Source organism: Erpetoichthys calabaricus, chromosome 11 (genome assembly GCF_900747795.2).
Source record: "Erpetoichthys calabaricus chromosome 11, fErpCal1.3, whole genome shotgun sequence".
In the NCBI taxonomy this organism is placed as follows: Eukaryota; Metazoa; Chordata; class Cladistia; order Polypteriformes; family Polypteridae; genus Erpetoichthys; species Erpetoichthys calabaricus.
This window is the reverse complement of record NC_041404.2, coordinates 87336290-87360179: the sequence shown is the minus strand read 5'-3', so window position 1 is coordinate 87360179 and position 23890 is coordinate 87336290. Positions and strand designations below refer to the sequence as shown.

The window sequence follows — 23890 nt, the reverse complement described above, 5'->3', positions numbered from 1 at the left end:
GGATGAGTTCTGAGGGAAGTTTAAATGAGTTTAACTTTTTTCAGATTAAGCAAAAGGAGATTAAGAGGAGACATGACTGAAGTATTCACAATTATGAAGGGAATTAGTACAGTGAATTAAGACTGTTATTTTAAAATTAGATCATCAAGAACACGGGGACACTGTTGGAAACTTGTTAAGGGTAAATTTGGCACAAACATTAGGACGTTTTTCTTCACAAAAAGAACCATAGACACTGGAATAGCCATCCATCCATCCATTGTCCAACCCGCTGAATCCGAACACAGGGTCACGGGGGTCTGCTGGAGCCAATCCCAGCCAACACAGGGCACAAGGCAGGAACCAATCCCGGGCAGAGTGCCAACCCACCGCAGGACACTGGAATAAGTTACCAAATAATGTGGTAGACAGTAGGACTTTAGGGACTTTTAAAACTCAACTTGATATTATTTAAGTGGATAGGATTGGGGAGCTTCGTTGGCCTGAATGGCTTTCTCTCATCAAAATATTTATAATGTTCCAATACTCTGGAGTTCCCAGCCCCATATTAACACAAGAACTGCTGGGCTATATCAGAAGACACTACAAATATTTTTGCAAGTAACAGTTTATCAGAAACATCAGTTGTTACCTGAAAGCTGTCTTGTCAGAAGCTTTTAGCCCGTGAGGCAAAACCTGATTTTCTGCTGATTGTTTTTTCCGGTGGGGTAGTTCATGATGTAAGGTCACATACTAAACCATTCATTTCTCCAGAGAAAAAGACTAAGAACTGCTATTCTAGTCTTTTTATATGGTCAATCCACTATGTTTTCATATATAAATTTAATTATTTTGCATTTATTGACTGTGTGCACAGTAGCTTGCATAGTTAGCTTCCAGCTCTATCTGTGTGTATAATTTGCCCTCTCTCCTCTTGTTCTCTTGTTACTTTTGGATTTCTCTGGCTATTCTGTTTTTTTCTGTAATATCCCAAAAACATGCATGTTAATGCAACACTTTACATTAAAGTAACCGTATGTATGGAGGTGCCCTATGTGGCCCCTACATGGTAACACTGTGGTTAGAAATGCAGCCTTATAGTTTTCGAGACCTAAGCATAGTATGAATGTTCACCTCTTGTTGGTGTAGGTTTTTAATGAGTACTTAGTTTCTCTTTCAAATCCCAAAGAAGGGTAGATCAGATTAATTTGTGTCTCTGCATTTCCTGTGTGCAGTACATGTGAGTGGATACGGTTGTGAGCAGACCTTGTGATGGACTGATGTTTCCTCTGGGTTGGTTTCTGCCTTGCATCCAGTGCTGTTGAGATTACAACCAACTCTCTGTAAGCCTGGAATAAAAAGTTTAAAAAGTGGAAGAATGGATGGGAAAGGACATGTTTTAGATGTGACATAATCTTGAAACTGCATGTTTATTTATTGGATGTTCCTTGATTGTAAAATTGTAAAACGTAATACTGAATAAAGTTCCTAATGGAATCTTTACTGGCTGAGTTACATTGCTAGCTAACAGCTCTGTGATAAAGCATTGTAGACTGGGCCTCTGTATAATCAGCTGCATTTAAAAGGAGAAGTTAAGTGCTATCCATATTTTTTTACCCATTTGATATTTTCAGACCTATGCTGTACAGTGACATACAATATTTTGTGTAGCACTGAATTCACATGGACTACTGCAAAAGTTTGAGAAGCTTGGAGAGAACTGACATCCATGTATTCTAACATCTCTTTAAAGCAGGAGTGGGCAAAGTCAGTCCTGGAGGACTGCAGGTTTTTGTTCCAACCTAATTGCTTAATTAGAAACCAATCCTTGCAAGTCTCAGACCTTATTTAATTTTATGGCTTGTTTGTCTGCAATGTTAGGTTCTTATATCATATTTTTTTCCCTTCCAAGGATATTACCCAATTGATTTGAAGCCTAAAATGGATAATTCTTAGTCTGTCACACTTTTCTCTCAAGTGTTTTTTTAAACCAAATAGTGCATGATGAATCCTCCACAGGTGTAAATGGAAACAAGTTAGATGGAGAACTGCTGTTTTCTTTGTCATTTGTATCTTATTGCTAATAATGAGCCATTAAAACAGCGAATGCAGCTGTTTAAGACTGAAATAAGAAATTAAGGGTGGGGAATCTTAACAAATGAGACCACTAAAGTCAAGCATTAAAGTGTTACTTGAGCAATAAGTGTTTCTTCAGCAATTATTGACTTCTCATTAAGAAAGTTAGTTGGAACAAAATCCTGCAGCCACTGTGGCCTTCCTGGACTGACGCTGCCTACCCCTGGTCTAAAGCCTCCTGTTTAAGTAAGTTTAATTGTAGATTTTTCTATAGTGACTGCAAAGTGTTTCACAAATGGTAGCACAGGTTGCTCTGTTCTTTGGCCAACTTTTTAAAGTCCAAAAAAATGTGACAAGAGTGTAAATTCTGGGTTTGTGATTCTCTGACCCTTTCTTTTGCAGCAACTGAAATAATGGGAATTTTCAACAGCATGGGTGAAAGGTAAGTGTAAGCAGAAGGTCTATAAACATCATATCCCCATAAAATGGTGACATGTTGCTCTGTTCAAGGTACACTTTACTCAACATTGTGGATAAGGATGCATCAAGTAACTTAAGCTAAAAAGAGAATTATAGTAGCAAATGGTATAAAATAGTATACCATTAGTTCTATTTTTGCAGATGTATGGGAAAAGCCCAATTAATTCAAATGCCAAACTCTAGAATTTCAGGCTTTGTCTTCTTCACAGCCCCAGTAATAAGCACTGCTCAGAAGCTGGCATACAGGTTAATGGGAATTGTTGGAACACTAGAAACCATAACATGGCCATGCAGTTAAAATAGCGTCTGAACTTTGCTGTAAAAAGAAAATGAAAGACTTTGCTTTTGAGCACTATTTTGGACATGGAATCTTCTGCATTCAAATTTGGGCTGCTCATGAATTTGAGTGTAGTATGTAGTAAGATGAGTTCAGGGTGTTTTTTTTTTTTAAAGCATTCATTTATTTTTAATTTACTTAATGGCTTTATTGATTTTACTGCAACCCGTCTTATGCCTGTGCATGGTACACATGTGAAAGTGTACACTGGTCTAATTAGATGATTACTCCTCAAGTGGCAACGGTAATCCACAGGCGCTGGCTGCAGGTCAAGCTGCATATAAAAAGGGAGTGGGTTAGTGCAGGAGAGGAGTTACGTCTTGTTTATGAGAGAAAAACTGTGAGTGCTGGGAGAGGAGGAAGGAGGAGGATTTAGCTTGGCTGACTATTTGTTTAACAGCCAGACTGAGTGCTGCAAAGGCTCCTTGAAGTGACTGTGCTCTCATCAACTGAGCAGAGAAGCAGGGGAGATGAGGGTGAGCCAACAGAACTTGTTGGAGGAAGGATGCTCAAGATGTGGCCCCATAGGTAGATGGGAAAGATATCCTCGGACCTGCAGAAGCCATTGTGCTGCAGCTTGGATCAGGATGTGGCTGGTTGCATTGTAGGAAAAGCATGGCGCGACAACATCAACAGAAGGGCAAGGTGTCCTTGGAGCTGCAGGCATTCGCAGTTCAGTTTTGTATGTTGGACCGGGGATGCGACAGACTGTGTCATTGCAGACTCTTATAGTACAGACAAGACAGAAGAGCAGGAACACAAAAGGTTTTACCTCTCTGCTTTGGAATTTTAATATATCAAATCTATTTATTTGAACCCCAAAGACAAAGGTTTCTTTTATGGCATGATTTTAGTCGAGTATCTATTGAACTATTTATTTGACTACTGTTTTGCACTTTTTTTTCCTCCTGTTTTAAATAAACTGCAATTTTTTTATTTTTTTTTTTATTTTTTTTTTTTAAAGTTGCACCGGTCTACTTACTTGCCCTGGTCCATACTTGCCACATGACGGGAATCTGGTAGTGGTCGCCATAAAATCTACTGAACGATCTGAACCATTACTATTATCAACCTTGGCTACTCTCAGTTTTCTTTCTGTAACATCTCTGCCACGTAATTAGTTAATTTGGTCCAAAGAAGTGCTGGCGCTCCTTGCGTGCAAATTGCATGGTGCCTGGTTGGGGGTGCGATGATGAGAACAAATCATAGGGAAGTGCATACCGGCCCACTTCAAGCACTGATATGGAGCATACAATACATTGTTTACAGCATTTGTTCAAACCCTTATGGCAAGGTACCCATGAAAGGTGCTTTGGATTGTGGGTGCAGAAGTGTTTTGCACATACGTGGGTTATAAAGTAAAGAGGTTTTTTAGAATTGTTTGTGGTTGGAAATGGAGTCCTGCAAAGGAAAATACTATAATAATTTCCATAAAATTGGTAAACTTGCAGATGACAATTAAATTAGTAAGATTAACAGAAAAATAACTACAGAGGGATTTGGGCAGATATGTGATATATCATTTAAAATCAATGAAAAGTCTTACACAAGGTAAATAAAATATTATACATAATTACAGTGCACAAAATAATACTTTTGAGATGCTGGTTTTTGTGGTGGCCTTCTAACCAGACATTTTATAGGAGGTGACCGGAATATAGGGTTACATAACCTAAATTCAACAAAACATGCTAAGAGTTCTTGTGCTTCAGGTGTAAACAGTAGTTGTGAGTGGTTGTAACGCCACACCTGGAATACTGTGTGTAGTTTTGACCTCCATAAAACAGCATTAAAGTCTCTGAAATTGAGCTACCAGTCTGATTTGTGGAGTATATGGTACAGCCAAAGAGGAAAATCTTTTCTGATGAAGTAAGTGGAGACACAATAGAGTTATGTTAATAATATAAAAGGAGTTGTATAGTTAATGGAGCTAATGCCAGATTTCAAAATCTGCTCTTTATCAGGAAACACAGGGACATTGATGGAACCTGGTTAAAGGTAAATTCTATGCAAATATCATGCATTTCATTATATAAAAGACTGTACTTCTGTATATGGAATAACAAATAAAGGTCTATATATATTGTGACGGGCTGCCAGGTTGCCCCTTCAACACTGGATCCAGGGGAGCAGCCATGGGATGCACTCCACGTCCCCCAGAACGCTTGGTGGCAGCACTCCTGGGTTACATCAGGGCCACAGAGGTGGGACTTCAGGACTCAGACCTGTTGGGCTCCGTGGCCACCACCCGGAGGAGCTGCATGGTTTAACGAGCCTCTGTGGACTGGAAGGCAGCAACACCCGGAAGTGCAGCCTAATTAGGCCAATTACCACCTGGAGCACTTCCGGGAGGGCTACAAAAAGAGCCTGCAGCCACTACTCAGGGCTAGAATTGTGAGGAAGAGGATGAGATTGCCTGGGAGGAGTGGTGGTGCCAGAAGGGCATATTTGTGGTGATTAGTTGTGCTTTATTTGAAGTGTTTTGGGACTGTGTATTGCACTGAGAAGACGTGCCCCACAGGTGAAGAAAAATAAAAATTCTTTGTGCTTTTACACGTGCCTCAGTGTGAATCTGTGCCAGGTCGGGTGCCTATATAGCACCTTATTTCACTATATATATATATATATATATATATATATGTAATTGTGTAGCCCTTTTGAAAAGAGCACACTTGTAACCCACAAATCTTGACTAATTATTCCAGAATTGTTGAATATGATATAACTGAATGCTAAATTCAAAAGACTACTCTTTTCCAACAATTAGTTCACGTTAGACCCACCTCTTGAAGAGAAACAACACTATCCAGCAGGAACTAAAACAATCTTTCTGCTGAAACTGTGGTTTTTGGTTTAGTCTTTTGCTGACACAACTGATTGGTCTTCACCTTCACAATGAATCCTTGATTAGTCAAATAAGAGCTTTGTGAAATAGTGGTGGATACTTGTAGGTACAGTTGGTAACTCCTGAACCACAGTAAAAAAAATTAGATACCTCATGATTTGGTAAATGGTGCTAAAGAATCAAGCCAGGGCCAATTTATGGGCTGCTCCACAAAACGCAATGAAAGTCTGTGTTGCCTTGCGTGATTTGTGGATTGACACAAAAAGGTATAAGCTAAAAAACAACAGCTTACTTAATGCAAACAAGATTTAAAGCAAATGTTGGCTGGGAAAAATAAATGCAGTTAAGCCACCAATATAAGCACACAATTCAACACTACATTCAGTGCCATTTAGATGTGTGTGCACGGTGTTGGATGATTATCAGTATAACAAGGGAACTAACTCCATAGAAAAAGGTGAATTAGATAAAATGGTAAAAGAAAATTTAGGGTGTAAAGCTAAGGTGAGAAAAATATGCAAGTAGCAATCCTAAACATAAACCTCATACTAGAGCACCTTTCTAAAAACAAAATAAAAAATGCTAAATAATGAAACTGGTTAGAATAAAAACTTTCACCTACAGTAGTACCCCAGGACTGCACAGGAGATCCACCACTCTCGGTTTTCTTTCTGGTTGTTGACTGTTGCCCACATGTACATGATTAATTTATGTTGGATGATACAGTACTTCTATCTATATCCCACTACACAGGGAACCGCTCACCTCAGTTAAGTTTTGCATGTTCAATGCATCCAGCATTTTTATGCTAAATGCTTTGAAAGATCAAATATTCTTACAAATAGACAGCTGTACCTGTTGCTTAACAGTCCTACTGAATCAGGTAATCTTCCTCAGTGTTGAGACAGACCTGACATTGGACTCTCACAGTCATCTGTTAACAGAGACTCCATTTGCAGCTTATCAGTTTGCTTTAGCTCAAGTCGTTTTAAGTCCAATGGAGACTCCAACCTTCCCTCCTATAATTATTGAGGCTACCATACCAATTTAAGATTATACTTTATGAAATGCAAGATGGTCACACCACACCGTGACACACAAATATGCAGTTACAGTATTTTATAAACTGCATACACCACACCCACACACTCATTGAGCCGTATGCCAAAGAGTAAAGGGGAAAAAATTCCGTTGTGTCTACAGGGTATTTCAAACAGTAATAAAATGTGTCTGAACAATCCCGTATTAAGTTCAGACATCACACTTATTATAGGCAGCTGCTCCACAAGATAGAGATACTGGTTGTGGTATTCCACCTAACAGGCATTACCATTTTAAAGGAAAAAGGTCTAAGAATTGTGTAAAGACAACTTGCATGGAATAAAGTTAAGAGCATTTACCCGTTTAAATTATTAAAGCGCGAGGTACGCTTTCGCAAGCATTTCAACTTTGGCTTCTACAGGTGCACGGAGCAGGACACCAGCGACAGGTCTGGAGCGCCTCCAGGTCATGCCTGCCATAGAGGACGCTGCATGTACCCGTCAGCAAGTAGAGCGTCTTTTTAGCCTCCTGCCATTAGCACAGAGAAAGGTGCGGGGCGATTAGTTAACTTTGTGCATGCCTTAGTTTGAGAAGGGGGTCCCCAAAAAAAGATTTTCACAAAACGGATCAGCTCGTCAGAAGCGAGCACGTCGGGCTGCGCTCAAGCGGTCACCACCTATTTAATACACGCCTTGCAGGGGTTGATTGCAGCGTTAGAGCCGCTATAGGCGGAGGAGAACGGCATGTTGCAGGATTGGGTGAACATTTGTTCCCCGAGTATTAGTGGCACTTCCTGCCTCCAGGGGAGGTCTTTAGACTGTGTGGATGGTATAAGCCGCCTTTTAGTATACCAAGCAGCAGCTTTTACCTTACTTATATCCGAAGTACACACACCCCTCCTAGTTATGTTGTTTTAGTGGGAAGTATTTATAGATTTTGGGTGCACGGTCTCTTGTATATACCATTCCCCCCCCCCCCCTTGTAAACTTGTTTCTTCCAGATTGGTCTTTAGGAAGACTGCCATTTTGTGTATATACACACACACACACACACACACCTTTTCATTTTGGGACATACAAATTCAATATGTGAAGTGGGGCATTTATTGTGCACCTGTAAATAAAACCCACTGTTGCTTTTGAAAAATTCCACCTTTGTGTCTCTCCATGTCAGACTTCGTGGGTATCTTTTTGGGATCAGACTTGATTTGCCTGGTACTACTAACCTTCCCACAACATGTTGCATCATACTGGTAAGCAAAGGGACCCACACAAACCTTCACAGCCCTGCCAGACGCTCCAAACACAAGGTTTGAAATCTTGACATAAGCAATATACTCTTAATAAACCTTTGGTAACCGAAGCCACTTTGAGGAACTTGGTACAAAACTGCCCAGTTTGGGCAGAAGAGAAAGGGTTACATCAGGACCAGACAGGTTTCCAGTATCTACTCTTTGAGGAAAGATATCTTAAAATTACTGCACACACTTGACTGCCTTATTTCTACCCACTGAAATAAGGCTATTCCTACCCCACCCCCCCAAAAAAAATCCAATCCACACACAAAATAATGCTCAACTTTTATTTTGGTCTTAGACTTGTACATTGCTTTATGAGGCCAAGCCACCACCATGACCATTAGTTTATGGTGAAAGTTGGTTTAGCTGCTCTCCTTCAGAGTAAGCTTGTCAAACAAGTACTCTGCAAGCCCACTGTTATTGGCTCCAGTCTTGGTCAAGTTTGTGATGTGGTCACCCAGCTTCTTAATAGCTTCAACCTGTTCATTCAAGTAGTGAGTCTCCAAGAGGTCACACAGCTGTAAAGAGTGAAAGGTTACAGCATAAGAGGAAGAAACATGATCTAAAACACATGCCATTTTAACAGACTAGTCAAAAATTAAAGGGTTAATGACCACTTGCTTTACAAAAACTGACCCGGTCTGTTTAATAGAAAATGCAGTTCTCAAAAGCAGGTTGTGAGGGGCAGCACTAAACAAGTTTACCAGACGTTTTCAGCAGTACTCAAAAAAAACCACACACGCACTTACATGAGGGTCTACATGGGTTGATGCGAGGTTATGCAGATCCAGTAAGGCCTGGTTGACGCTTTTCTCCAGCTTCAGAGCAGCCTGCATGGCTTCCAGACCAGAGCCCCATTCATCTTTTTCAGGTTTCTATAAAAATTACAGACGGTTGAGAGAACTTGCCTTTCGAAATTTTTAATAAGCACCCACACACGAGCACTACGACTAAAAGCACCCAAAACATCCCCACTAACCTTAATATCCTGGAGAAAGATGCGGCCGCCCCGTTTGTTCTGGAACTCCATGAGTTTGTTGGCATGTTCTTGTTCCTCTTCACTCTGCTCCTTGAAGAACTCGGCAAAGCCTTTCAGGGCCACATCATCACGTTTGAAATAGTGAGCCTATGAAAGACGAAAGAGACGAAAACACTTAGCTTCCAATTTAGCCATCAGCTACATATTGGTGAAGCCCCATTGGGGTTGTCTGGGGGCGCTATTGTACTTCTGACGAGACCAAACCGAACGCGTCGCGTTGCAATGTAAACATTTGCATTTAACGAATGTGCGGTCTGATTCGAGTCCAGTTTAACTGGTGTTAATTATAATTCGTTTCAGTTATGTGGTTGAAATACACTTTAACCAAGGGCCTTAATCACACGGTCTAACGCTGCGCAAACAAAATACAGGATCTCGTTCTTCTACACTTCTCCCCGTATCACCATTCCAGGAAAGAAAAAAAAACTGCAAGAAAGAAGGCACGAATTTTAGGACCCTATGAACAAAGATCAGAGGTCAACTCACCATGGACAGGTAGGTGTAATACGCAGTCAACTCCATGTTGACCATGCGATTGATGGCGGCCTCACAGTCGCTGTGGTAATTCTGGCGGATTTGGGATGCCATTTCGATGATTTACTTTGCGATCGAGATGAAGAAACAAAGTCAAAAACACTAAATTGGAGCGTTAAAAAAAAAAAGCTTCGGACAGATAGGTTCCGTTCAAACACTGTTGAAGCAAGAACTCGTCTCTCTCCAGCTGATAGTGAAACAGTGGCTAAGAATCTTTTATTTATAGCGACGCCCACAGAGGGGCAGGATTTCAAAGTTGTCAGTCTGGTAATCAAGTAGCAAATAGCAGCTATTCTAAAACAAAGACTCAACCAATAAGCGTGAGGGAAGGTGGGCTGTCAGCTCAAACTGAAGCAGGCTGGCTCAAAAACCCGGCTGTTGAAGGAGAATGTCGTCCTCCCTTCGTGGCAGATCGTTCGATTAGAAAACAAATCAATTTCCGGCTTTTGTTAATTTGACATACTCAATAGTCAAGAACTTTCTTTAATATTCATTTAAGTATAGTTTGCTGTATTAGCTAACAAGTGTTTCGGCTAGTGTGATGGTCGCATTATTATCGTTCCACTGTTCAGTTGAGATATCGGGAAGAGCCGGGGTGTGGCGAGCTGGAAAAAACAAAAGCTGAGGCAGCGTGACTAAGCAAATACATGCCACTGTAATTAAGGTGTCATTTCTAAAGTGTACAGTCTAATAGTCTGTCAGTTAGTCATTATCCAACTCGCTATATCCTAACACAAAGAAGCAGGACCTGGGTTCTGGTGTTTAATTCAAACAAAGCTGAACATCTGAAAAATGTGCAATCTTCTCAAATTCATGAGGGCTCAGCCTTGGAACGGCTATGATCGCATTCTCTTTATTAATTACATTCTGTTTGTTTATTGTCTCGTAAATTGATTACACCCAGTTTGTTTTTCTAGCAAATCTGCAATCTCAGGTAATATGTTACACAGTATGTGAAGTGTCACTGTCAATTTACCTTTATATATTCTCTTTCACCAGTGATGGATTAGCACGCTGTCCAGGGTTTGTTCATCATACTTGCTGGGATAAGCTCCAGTTTCCCACAGCACTGCAAATTATTAAGCAGGCTTTGGGAATGGTATGGTATGGTATATTCTCTTTCAGAGTTAGCTCCATCACGAAACACCCTTTAAATAAACATATGTACTAATCAGAAGAAAGCAAAACATAATAATCCTGCAACTAGCAAACCAGTCCAAACACACTGACTATATCTGGGAACATCATGATTGAATAATATGCAGTATTGCTAAACAAGTGGAAAACAATCCTATTCTTGCATTTATATTCTTTTCCAACATTATCATACTAAAAACTTTCCTGAATGCCCTTTGTTATACCTGGAGACATCTGAATGCAAAATATACCGTCATAGTAGTGCTAAATGACAAGAACAGAACTATCATTAGAACTGTCTGGACAAGAACAAGCCATTCAGCCCAACAACGTTTGCCAGTCCAATCCATTTAATTCATCCATGTGGTAATTAGCGATTGGTAAGTGTCTCACTAGTGCTTATCCTCATATTTAGGGCACAGTAAACTTGGGAAAGTATGAAATATTTAAAAAGTCAGAATTATTTTCTACAGTATATAACATTATGCATTATGAACTATTATATGTCTTAAACAGTAATCTCTATGCAGCTTCATTAGAAATAGGATGGCTGGAGGAAAGTAATTTGCTTAGATTTAATGGATGCCACCAGCCTTGTAGTTTCCTATCTGTTTCCTCAATCATTGCGCCATAAGGCTTGAGTGATTTTAATTAAATGTCTGGATACAGTAAAAAAAGTAGAAAATGGACTTTTGGAGTAAATGAATTATATCCAGAATGGAAATCTGTCTTTCCTCACATTTCATTTTTCTCATTCAGAATTTTGTCAAAGCCAGCTCTCTACAACTACATTTTGGACTTCCTAATTGGCAAACCCCAGCATGTTCAAATAGGGAACACTACTTCCTCCACACTGACCCCACACTTCAACTTTATGATGACACTGCTGTTATGTGCCTGATCACCAACATAGAGAGAATGGACATGCCTGTAAAGCAGTGTGGCACAGATGGCAGTCTGTACATTGATGTCAGTAAAACCAGGTAGCTGGTCATAGATTTCCAGAAGCACAAGGGTGACCACGTTCTTACCTACATCAGAGAAGATGCTGTGGAGAGAGTAAGCAATTTTACATTTTCTCAATTACCGTCATGGATGACTTGAAGCAGACTTTAAGTAAGCAAAGTAACCTTTAAGAATGCACATCCATCCATCCATCCATTTTCCAACCCGCTGAATCCGAACACAGGGTCACGGGGTTCTGCTGGAGCCAATCCCAGCCAACACAGGGCACAAGGCAGGAACCAATCCTGGGCAGGGTGCCAACCCACCGCAGGACACACACAAACACACCCACACACCAAGCACACACTAGGGCCAATTTAGAATCTCCAATCCACCTAACCTGCATGTCTTTGGACTGTGGGAGGAAACCGGAGCGCCCGGAGGAAACCCACGCAGACACGAGGAGAACATGCAAACTCCACGCAGGGAGGACCCGGGAATCGAACCCAGGTCCCCAGATCTCCCAACTGCGAGGCAGCAGCGCTACCCACTGCGCCACTGTGCCGCCCTAAGAATGCACATCAATGCAATTATTGTACTTTCTCACATGTCTGAGAAAAAGTTGGATATTTCCATGTATGCTCCCCAAATTCATTAAGTGCTCAGTGGAGTCTATCCTCACTGGCCTCATAACATCCAAGTAAATCACCTGCTTAGCTGAGGGCCACAAACAACTACAGAGGGAGGTGAGGGTGACACAGAATATTGTTATACACAGCTCCCTTCCATCCAGGACATATACTGTATATCACATGCCGCCTTAAAGATCTGTGCTGTACTGCACAGTCAATTTTCTCCCTCATCTGTTCTGGCAGAGTACAGGGCCATTGACACTCACACTACTAGATGTATGGACAGATTTACCCACAGGTCATAAGGCTACACAACAGCCATTCATAATGACAACTGCCTGGATATTTCTTAAATATTGTACATGTGTTTCACATTGCCTGATGATGGTTTTCATTTGTGAAATTGTATTTATTTTTTTTTGTTTGTATTCATTGTTAGTTGTTGGGATGGTGCCACTATTACCAGTCTGTGGGTGACCGGCAGTTAAGAACATTGAAGTACTATTGTCAAACACTTGACAATAAATTTGAACTTGAACATGAATCTAGTCATCTACCCATGCATTTTCTAACCAATTTATTCAGCATCAAGAACATAAGCAGGAACCAGCGCACACATGTGACAGTTGCCACTGAACACTTTCATTAACAAACTTGCAGTCGCTCATAGAAAGTCAATTCAGAATTGCCAGCCAGCATAACATTCCAGTCTTTGGAAGGAAACCCATATTGGCATAATGAGAACATATAAGTACTGTCACACACAATGTCTGAAGCTATAAGGCAACAGCACTAACCACTGTGTCATAGTGTCTGCCCTTTTGGGTTCAAAAGTGTAACAGCTAAAAGTACACAAACTAAAATTAAAATGACTTAATTGAAACTATGCAAATGAAATTACTGTTTTACAGTGTTTTATGTAGTTTGTATGTTTACAAATGCACATGCCATAGAGTTGATTATTTACTGTTAATACAGTAAAGTTGCAAATAAGTTCTAGCACTGTAAGCCTGTGCTCAGTGAAGAGTGTTATACAAAAATGAATTGAATCTTTGAAGCTGATCTGATTCATCCTTCCCAAAAACAAAGCAAGTTTACCCATTGACTCATGTGAGTGGACAGAATGCTGAACAAAATCTAAGCAGTAACTGCAAACCACAAAGTTCAAGGTTCTTGTCATGTATGCAGATTACAATGATATTCACGTCTCCACACGATAGTGACAGCGATATCAACAAGAAGAAACACACATAAAAGGTACTGTATATATTCTGTGGCGGGCGGCTGGGGGCTGTGCCCAGCCGGGACGCCGAGAAGGACTGGGAGAGGGACTATGCCTCTCTTGGACCATGAGAGGGCAGCCACCCTGGTTTGTGTGGGGGCCACGGGAATTGAGCATGGAAGCTCAACCCTATAGGGGCCCGTGGCCACCGCCAGGGGGTGCCCAGAAGACTGTGAAGTCAGCACTTCCACCACACCCGGAGGTGCTGGCGGAAGTATTACCAGGGACTCCTGCACTGCTTCCGGGTGCTCATGCGGCACTTCCGCCACACCAGGAAGTGCTGCAGGAAGCTCATCAGGAGGCACCTGGTGCACGTCTGGATGGACATAAAAGGGGCCGCCTCCCTCCAGTCATCAGCTGAATTTGGGTGGAAGAGGACGAAGCTCAGAGGAGAGGAGTGGAGAGGAGACAGGACTTAGGAGAAGCCTGGACTTAAGGGTGTGTGGTGCAGGGCCACTGGGTTGTGTGTAGGACGTGGACTTTTGTAAATACTGTAAATAAACGTGTGGTGGGTTTGAACCATTGTTGTCTGCCTGTCTGTGCCGAGGCTGATCATCCACAATACATAGAATGAAACATATATATACAATTCTAAAAATTGTAACCACAACAAGTAAAAGTTGGGGCACCTCGAGGGAGACACCCCTATACAACTCCAATTATAAAAAAGTTAGGACACTGTGTAAAATGTAAATAAAACCAGAATGCAATGTTTTGCAAATTTCATAAACCCATTTTTTAGTCACAGTAGAACACAGAAAACATATCAATTGTTGCAAATGAGACAATTTACTATTTCATGAAAAATATTAGCTTATTTTGAATTTGATGGCAGCAATATGTCTAAAAAAGTTGTGTTGGGTGCAACAAAAGCCTGAAAAGTAAGTGGTACTAAAAGAAACAGCTAAGGGAACATTTTGCAACTAACTTGTTTATTTGGCAACAAGTCAGTAACATGATTGGGTACAAAAAAAAATCTTAGAGAGTCTCTCAGACATAAAGATGGGCAGAGGTTCACCATTCTGCAAAAAACTGCATCTACAAATTGTTGGAACAATTTCAGAATAATGTTCCTCAAAGTAAATTTGTGAAGACTTTAAATATCTCATCTACAGTAAATAATATCAAAAGATTCAGAGAATCAAGAGAAATCTGTTTGTCCAAGGGACAAGGGAGAAAATTGGGCAGCATTGCATTAAAAAACAGGCATGATTCTGTCATGGAAATCACTGCTTTGGCTCAAGAACACTTCCAGAAACTACTGTGTATGAACACAGTTCGCCGTGCCATCCACAAATGCAGGTTAAATCTTTATCATGCAAAGAAGTAGCCATATCTGGACATGATACAGAAATTCCACCATCTTCTCTGGGCCAAAGTTCATTTAAATGGACTGAGGCAAAGTGGAAAACTATTCTGTGGTCCAATGGATCAAAACTTGAAATTCTTTCTGGAAAACATTGATGTTGCATCATCCAGACTAAAGAGGGGAGGGAACATCAGGCTTGTTATCAACGCTTAGTTCAAAAGCCTGCATCTCTGATGGTATGGGAGTGCATTAGCCTGAACATCTGGAAAGGCACTAGCAATGCTGAAAGGTATATACAGGTTTTAGAGCAATATATGCTTCCATCCAGACAACACCTTTTTCAGGGAAGGCCTTGCATATTTCAGCAACACAATGTTAAACTGCATAATGCATTTATTACAATAGTACAGCTTCATAGTAAAAGAGTTTGGGTGCTGAATTGGTCTGCCTGCAGTCCAGACCTTTCACCAACTGAAAACATTTGGCACACCATGAAATGAAAAATATGACAGACGGCCCAGGACTGTTGAGCAGCGAGAAGCCTATATCCAGACAAGAATGGGACAACATTCCTTTCCCAAAAGTCCAGCAACTGGTCTCCTCAGGTCCCAGATGTTTACACACTGTTGTTAAAAGAAGAGGGGATGCTATTCAGTGGGAAACATGGCCCTGTCCCAACATTTTTTCAAAATGACCTTATTCTTTTCTTAAAATGGTACATTTTCTCAGTTTATACATATTCTATTGCAAATAAAATATGAGTTTATATAATTTGCAAATCATTGCATTGTTTTTATTTACATTTTCCAACTTTTTGTAATTGTTAGATAAAAGCAACAAAGGATATCAAATTTGCAAATGATCTTTACACAGTATACTCAAACGATAGACTGATTCAAAATGGTGATGGCTCCCCTAAAGAAGAAGCCAGACTGGAAAGGGTGGGGCCAGGAAACCAAGACTTGGTAGTGACATCATTGGGACGGCCATTCATCTGATCTGTAGGAGAGAAAGGAGGAGAAGCATTAAACAACAGTGGCAATCCTCCACTTGGGGTGGAGTTACCATTAGATAAGCCTTCAGGTTGTCTCCCAAGTACACGTATGTGGCAATATAAATATAGATCACGTACATTACTGTTATTTTGTCTAGCTATTTGGCAACATTGCATGAAAGAACTTGTACAGTATTTAATATTATGAATGAGCCTCATCATATTACTTAATAATCACACTGAGCTTGTGAAATGATCTCTGAACTTCCAGCCTTAGTACTGCTCTTTTACATAAAAGCTGCTTCGGCTGGTTGCTCTTACTTCTGGTTCCTTTTGCAATCCCACGCACTTCCCCAACAGAATGACTCCCTGTGTTTGTTTCAACCTGGTGGCTTCATCCATGCAATAATGTGATTCCAGATGATTATTGTTTTAACACGGTGATTGGAATGAGAAATAGTAATTAGAGGGATTGTGAAGAATGGGATGAGACAGTATAAGGTTCAGTATTAAACCCATCTTGGACAATTAACACCCCTTGAAACTTTTTATGAAAGCTCTTTAAAAAAATTAAATGCAAAATATATGCCTGCACCTTTACTGTTGCCATTCTCTAGCCTGTGCCATTGTGACCTGTTGGCTTTGACTGCAAGTATTACTGATTTCATTTTTGAAGTAAAGTCAATACATTCTTGGATTTGTCATTTACTGTAATGCTCTTAAATACTTTCTGGCAGTGTTTATTTGGAAAGATGCTGCACTTTATAGACTGCTCAACCTCACTTAGGCTTTGGGATAAACCAAGCAAAATTATGTGTTTTTTAGGTTAATTTGTGACTGTACGTGGTTTTGTATGGGTGAGTGTGTCTTGCTGTGAAGTGGCACTACATCAGGGACTGGTCCCTGCCTTGTGCTGGATGCTGCTTGGCAAAGGCTCTGCCCCATTGTGTCAATGATTTGGACACAGTCAGTTCCACAATTCGGAGATGACTGAGAAAAGATCCCATTATCCCAGTTCTCTATCTGCTCCATTGGTCATTCATCTCTCTGTCCTATCCTGCTAGTAGCCCAGGTTGCTCTTAATGAAAATGAGCTTTGGATGTCTGGCCGTCTCAGTTCTTTTTAGTGTATATAGAGCTCTACCCTTTTATAGGCCCGGAGTATAAACAGTTAACACACAAAACAACATTTAGTAAAAAATGCAAAACATCATGGTATACAAGACTCAAAACAGCATCCAAAATAACATAGTACTATATACGCTGTAGTATGTTCACAGCATGTATATCTGTAGATTTTATTTTTTTACATTATGTCAATTCAGTTCTTCGACCATCTAATAGCAATATATAATTATCTGTCTATTTTCTGCATCCACTTTGTCAGGGTCAACTGATTGATTGTTTCTATAACAGAAACATTTACAATCATTATCAGTCATGTGGCAACAGCAATCATTGTTTGCAGGAAACACCAAACAACAGGCCGCTCCTATTCCCCAAAATTGATAAATAGAAGCGCCCCTTCTTCAGCCACAGGCTCCTCATACTGGGGATCACTCCCGACCACATGCTCTCTTGATACTGCCTTTCGCTCTCTCTTTCTTTTACTTACATTAACCTCTGTTCTTTCCTTTCTTCCCTTCTTGTCCTGTGCAGGCTCCTTTTATCTGGCCTTATTGTCATGGGTGTGATACGCCACCATCTCGGAGGTGTGAATGAGGTACCTGACTGCTGCTTGCTTTTGCACATGTCTGCATAATCACCCATGCACCCCAGTCAGCCCCGGAATAAAGCACACTCACACACAACACCTGATTGTAGCCCACACTTGCCAGGACGTGATTTACCTATGTAAAACTTGTACACTGCCATGGACCGCTCATCACAGTGACCCATAACTGCAACACTGTCTGACCCTATTGTCACACACACAGACAAGAAATACCTTGACTTAAAAGTTATGAAATGGTGCCTGCTTGAAGAGCTTTCTGTTGCTCTTAAATGGTTTGAATGTGCTACTGTGTTTTTAAATGGAGAGAAACATCCTACAATTTCTTCAATAGTCTCACTTGGAACAGGGCTCATGAAATCCTTAACGGTTTGGAGTCAACTGCAGTGCAGGCTTTCTAAATCACTGCCATGGAGCAGCTTCAGCAAAGATGGGAGAAGGAAGCCGCATTTTTAGACTCGGCACCAAACACAGCAGTCCTCGCTATTTCACTGGACCCTAGGTTTAGAAAACTGATATTTCAGATACATGAGCTAGTGTTCCATGTGTAAGCTAAAATGAAAACGGAAATGGGTCAGTGAGACAAAACTTGTGCCGCCAGCACCTCCACCAGTAACACAGCTGTTGGACCTACAACTGTGGTCACTGTCACTTTGACTCACTCCTTGAATTGGGAAACCGCAATGAGGAAGATAACATGGATTTGAAAGCTGAAGAAATCCATGAACAAGTTTTAAGAAACATGATCCTAGTATAATTTGGAGGGAAACTAGCTGCCAAACAAAAAAAAAAATCCTTTTCAATGGTGGAAGACTACAAAGTTAAATACCCTACTCGGGCCAGGATTGCAAAGACCTACCTACAGGTATGTATCCTTGCTACCTCAACACCATCTGAATATCTCTTTTCAGTTACAGGCAATATAAATTCAAAAAAGAGAGCCAGCCTTAGCCAAGAACATGTGCACATGCTTACATTCTTGCATTGCAACTCAAAACTCTCGTGAAACCATTTTACATCTCTGGTCACACAATTTAAGAGTCGGTTTTTAAAGTTACCGATGCATTTTCAGCTATAGTTTAAGCCACTGTTGGAACAAATTTAAGTTTATTGCCCATAAAAGTGGTTTTCACAGTGCGTATTTTTTTTTTTCTTATAGTGTATTGTAGTTAAGAGTTAGAACTCTTACATCAAGGGAGAAATGTAAAAAAAAAAAAAATGGTAATTTTTATTCCAAATAATCAAAGTAAAATCAGATTATAAAAATTAGTTGCAGCCTACACAATACCCACCACTCCCAATTTTTTTCTGTGTGGGGACTGCGGCCTACTTGCACAACATTAATTTTTTTGACAATACACCTGCTTATATCCCATTACAGGGGAACTGTAATCTGTTAAAAGTTTTGCATGTCCAGTGCAGCCAGCCATTTCAAGTTAAATGTTCTGCTCAACTTTAGAAGAAATAATCCTGGGAACAGACTGCCATACCTGCAGCTCATCAGTCCAAGTGAATCCCCCTTTACCACTGACACACAGATCTGGCACTAGTTAGGTCATCTGTTAACAGGGACCACATTGGTGGAGAAGTGTCACTTTAGGGCAAACCTTTAGCTCAATGGAGACACCAATTTATAAAAAAAAAAAAAAAAAAAAAAAGTCCTCAAGGGCTGCACGTTTTCATTCTAACCATCTTCATTAGTGAGCCGTTTTTACCGATTAACTTTTTGCTTTAATTTTAACTTGACTCAGGCCCCTTAATTAGTAGCTAAACAATGAGACAAGCCACCATAGGACAGATTTTCTGCTGTGGCAGAATGAGAGCAGCAACGAGCCATTGAATTAAACAATGGGCTTAACAGCAAGAACCAGCTTCTCATTGAGACTGGTTGGAGTTTGAAAATCCCAGTTTAGCTGGTCATCTGTTGGCTCATTTCACATCTCATTTCTGTTTGTTTCTTCATTAAATGGTGGCCATTCAGAGAACTGAATCCTTAAAAACAGGACTATTGAAATGATTGGAAAAATGAGTTAGTGAAAACTACTCACGGATTAGGAAAAGGGTTAGAATGAAAAAACCTGTAGCCACCGGGGCCCTCAAGGCCCAGAGTTCAACACCCCTGCTTAGGGTATACATGCAAGAGGGTCACACCACAAGTTTTTAAAATGACAGCCAAGCAGACTTGTACACAAATGAAGGCAACATCTTCAAACCTTCCATCAATGAACTTCCAGGATATTTCACCAATAAGTGCATCAGTCCAGTATTAGTTTCCGTGCTTGTCTCAACCTATCCCGTATGACCACACTCCAGAGAAAAGCAGCCAAGCTACTGCCCCCCCAACAGCCTATGGTGTACACCAAGCCCAATTTAAAAAAAAAAAAAAAAAAAAAAAATCCCACAATCAAGTAGGCTCAGTAAGGTCATTTAACAATTACATTGGCCAACTGGATGGGTGCTATAGTGCATGAAAAATGTAATGCACCACAGGTACTTTTAGGAAGTCTTGATATAAAGATGAATAACTTTCAAGCTTAGGAAGCTGAAGCCACTTTCACTGAAATTTAGTATGAAATTAACCAAATTTACACATCAAAGATAAAAGAAACCTGTCTTGCTTGAACTACAGACCTTAATTACTGCACAGATTCCACAGTCCCTTATTCCTACGCAGCGAAAAGGACAAGGGGGGGGGGGGGGGGGGGGGGGGGGTTAGAGGAGGAGATGTTCCCACCAACCATAAAGTCCCAGAATAAATTTTAAAACCACACACAAAAATGCTCAACAACTTTTATTTAGGCCTTAGACTTGTACATTGCTTGGAGGCCAAACCACCACCCCAATGATTATGTCAAGCTGGTTTAGCTGCTCTCCTTCAGAGTAAGCTTGTCAAACAAGTACTCTGCAAGCCCGCTGTTATTGGCTCCAGTCTTGGTCAAGTTAGTGATGTGGTCACCCAGCTTCTTCATAGCTTCAACCTGTTCATTCAAGTAGTGAGTCTCCAAGAAGTCACACAGCTAAAATAAAAATTAAAAAAAAAAGTAAAAAACACATGCCATTAACTAGTCTAATAAAGGGGTTTGGTTTCTGCAAAACGTACCCTGTTTAATAGCACTGCACATTTGGGGAGGGGTTTAGAAGAGAGATGAAGGGGGCCCCCAAAGGCAATTTACCGAAGTTTTTCAGCAGTACAGTTGGAATAAGCCACTTAAAATCCCATCTCACATGCACAATGCTTAATTAAAATTTTATCCAAATCCACACACTTACATGAGGGTCTACATGGGTGGAAGCAAGCTTATGCAGATCCAGTAGGGCCTGGTTGACGGTTTTCTCCAGCTTCAGAGCAGCCTGCATGGCTTCCAGACCAGAGCCCCATTCATCTTTTTCAGGTTTCTATAAAAATAAAGACTGTTGAGAGAACTTGCCTTTCGAAATTTTTAATAAGCACCAACACACAAGCACTACGACTAAAAGCACCCAAAACATCCCCACTAACCTTAATATCCTGGAGGAAGATGCGGCCGCCACGCTTGTTCTGGAACTCCATGAACTTGTTGGCATGTTCTTGTTCCTCTTCACTCTGCTCCTTGAAGAACTCGGCAAAGCCTTTCAGTGCCACATCGTCACGCTTGAAATAGTGAGCCTAAGACCAAAAACACCCAAAATGTAGATATTAGCTACATACAGTTCGTTTAAAATCTCTTCACGTGAAGATAATGTGAATGTATTGGTGAATTCAGGGTTTTTGGGGCTCCGGTGGACGTCTGACGAGACTACACTTAACACAAAGCACCTCACTGTACTTAAAATTACTAGTTTACTCCTGTAAACAAGTGCTAGCTTTTCAAAGTCTCATATCAGAGACTGTACATTCATTAATTCGCTGCAGTGCAATACAGCAAATTCAATTAAAATAAGCTTTAACACCAAACCCAATACAAGAAAAAAAAAAAAAAAAAGCCGCCCCCCCCCCATTACAAATGGGAGAAATTGCTTTTCAATCCTGCAGCTGAAAAAATTTTTAGCCAAGGCCCTTCATCACACTACGCAAACAAAATACGTCACCGCCCTCCTCTACCCGGATTCTCGCGTTCGCTTTCCAGAAAAGCTGCAGGAAAACGATACTCACTGGCAAAGATTAGAGGTCAACTCACCATGGACAGGTAGGTGTAATACGCAGTCAACTCCATGTTGATCATGCGATTGATGGCGGCCTCACAGTCGCTGTGGTAATTCTGGCGGATTTGGGATGCCATTTTGATGGTTTACTTGCGATCGAGATGAAAACACAAAGTTAATAAGTGCAAGTTGGAGCGGAAAAAAAAAAATGCTTCGGACAGATGGGTTCCGTTCAAACACTGTTGAAGCAAGAACTCGTCTCTCTCCAGCTGGTAGTGAAAAGACTAGCAAGGAATCCTGTATTTATAGCGCTACCCACAGGGGGCGGGGTTTCAGTGTTGTCAGTCTGGTAATCAAGTAGCAAATAGCAGCTACTCTAAAACAAAGACTCAACCAATAAGCGATAGAGAAGGTGGGCTGTCAGCTCAAGCAGAAACAAGCTGGCTCAACAACACGGCTGTTGAAGGAGCATGACGTCCTCCCTTCGTTGCAGATTGTTCAATAGGAAATAAACCAAATATTTTCGGCGTTCGCTAATTTGACATGCTTAATCGTCATTACATTTCTATAATATACATTTAATTATGGTTTACTGTATCAGCTGACGAGTGTTTCGGCTAGTGTGATAGTCGCATTATTCTCGTTCCACTGTTCTGTTGAGATATCGGGAAGAGCCGGGGTGTGGTGAGCTGGGAAAAACAAAAGCTGAGGCAGCGTGATAAAGCAAAATACATGCTACTGTAATTAAGGTGTGTCATTTCTAAAGTGTACAGTTTAATAGTAATGAATGACAATGGACTGAAGCGTCGGACCGGATGAGCAGGAAGTGGTTATGGTGTTTTATTTCAAGTAAAGTTAGACATTTGAAAAATGTGCAATCTTCTCAAATACAAGAGGGCTCAGCCTCGGAACGGCTAGGGTCGCATTTGTTTATTTTGAATTATTTTCAGTTTGATCGTTGTTACTTTAAGTAACTAATCCCAATTTGTTTTGCTAGAAAATCAGAAATCTCAGGTAATATGTTACACAGTATGTGAAGTGTCACTGTCAGTTTACCTTTATACAGTATATTCTATTTCACCAATGTTGGATTGGCACCCTGTCCAGGGTTTGTTCCCATGCTTGCCGGGATATTCTCCAGCCTCCCGCAGAACTGCAAAGGATTAAGCTGGGTTTGGAAATGTATGGTATGGTATAGTCTCTGCTAGAGTTAACTCCATCACACACAACCTTTAAATAAACTTTATATGTATTAGCCAGAAGAAAGCAAATAAAATATAGCATTGGATAATCCTGCAACTGGCAAACAAGTCCAAACACACTTTGAGTATATCTGGGAACATCTAGTGATGCTAATTGATGGAAAATAAATGTATCCTTTCTTAAACAAGTTCTTACATTTCTATTCTTTTTCACCATTATCATACTGAAAACCTTTCTGAATGACCTTTGTTATATTTGGAGACAAATGAATGCAAAATATACCGTCATCCATTCCATATTACTAAACAAGAATGGTAAACCGGATATGGACGCAGGGACCTGCCTGTGGACGCAAAAGACAAGAAATGAGACACAAAGCCCCCCTCCACTAACAGAAATAAGAAATGAGGCAACGCGCCCATAGCACACAAAAAAAAAGGAGTCAGACGCAGGCACCACACAAAGCCCATAGCACACAAAAAAGAGGAGTCAGACCCACGCCCCAGAGTGAAACGGGACAGACTATGGAGTACACACACTAACATAAATAAGAAATGAGAGCACACAAAAAAAAAAGGAGTCTGACTCAGGCACCACACAAAGCCCATAGCACACAAAAAAGAGGAGCCAGACCCACGCCCCAGAGTGAAACGGGACAGACTACGGAGTACACACACTAACATAAATAAGAAATGAGACACAAAGCCCCCCCTCCACTAACAGAAATAAGAAATGAGGCAACGCGCCCATAGCACACAAAAAAGAGGAGTCAGACGCAGGCGCCACACAAAGCCCATAGCACACAAAAAAGAGGAGTCAGACCCATGGGACAGACTACGGAGTACACACACTAACATAAATAAGAAATGAGGCAACGCGCCCATAGCACACAAAAAAGAGGAGTCAG

General features: G+C 40.8%; 1 protein-coding gene across 3 annotated transcripts; it reads right to left on the bottom strand.

The window, feature by feature from the left end:
- Positions 1–8325: 8325 nt before the first annotated feature.
- On the bottom strand, positions 8326–22075 carry LOC114660687 (ferritin, middle subunit-like). 3 transcript variants are annotated; one of them, XM_051933894.1, is made up of 5 exons: positions 21816–22075; positions 21158–21304; positions 20929–21054; positions 20637–20675; positions 8326–8534 (listed from the first exon to the last, which is right to left on the bottom strand). In XM_051933894.1, exons 1-5 carry the CDS (start codon positions 21915–21917, stop codon positions 8418–8420), a joined length of 531 nt encoding a protein of 176 aa, XP_051789854.1. In that variant the 5' UTR covers positions 21918–22075; the 3' UTR covers positions 8326–8417. The 3 variants fall into 3 exon arrangements, with proteins under 3 accessions (XP_051789854.1, XP_028669377.1, XP_028669375.1); XM_028813544.2 differs by lacking the exons at positions 20637–20675; positions 20929–21054; positions 21158–21304; positions 21816–22075 and adding exons at positions 8805–8930; positions 9035–9181; positions 9581–9839 and having other exon boundaries at positions 8326–8573; XM_028813542.2 differs by lacking the exon at positions 8326–8534 and having other exon boundaries at positions 20435–20675.
- Positions 22076–23890: the final 1815 nt, after the last annotated feature.

Excerpts from the sequence above, each read along its gene's own strand:
- LOC114660687 (XM_051933894.1), bottom strand. The coding sequence starts at position 21,917 with ATGGCATCCCAAATCCGCCAGAATTACCACAGCGACTGTGAGGCCGCC. Across the intron at positions 21,305-21,815 it reads ATTACACCTACCTGTCCATG|GCTCACTATTTCAAGCGTGA; the intron begins GTGAGTTGACCT and ends TTTTGGTCTTAG. Across the intron at positions 21,055-21,157 it reads TCTTCCTCCAGGATATTAAG|AAACCTGAAAAAGATGAATG; the intron begins GTTAGTGGGGAT and ends TTATTTTTATAG.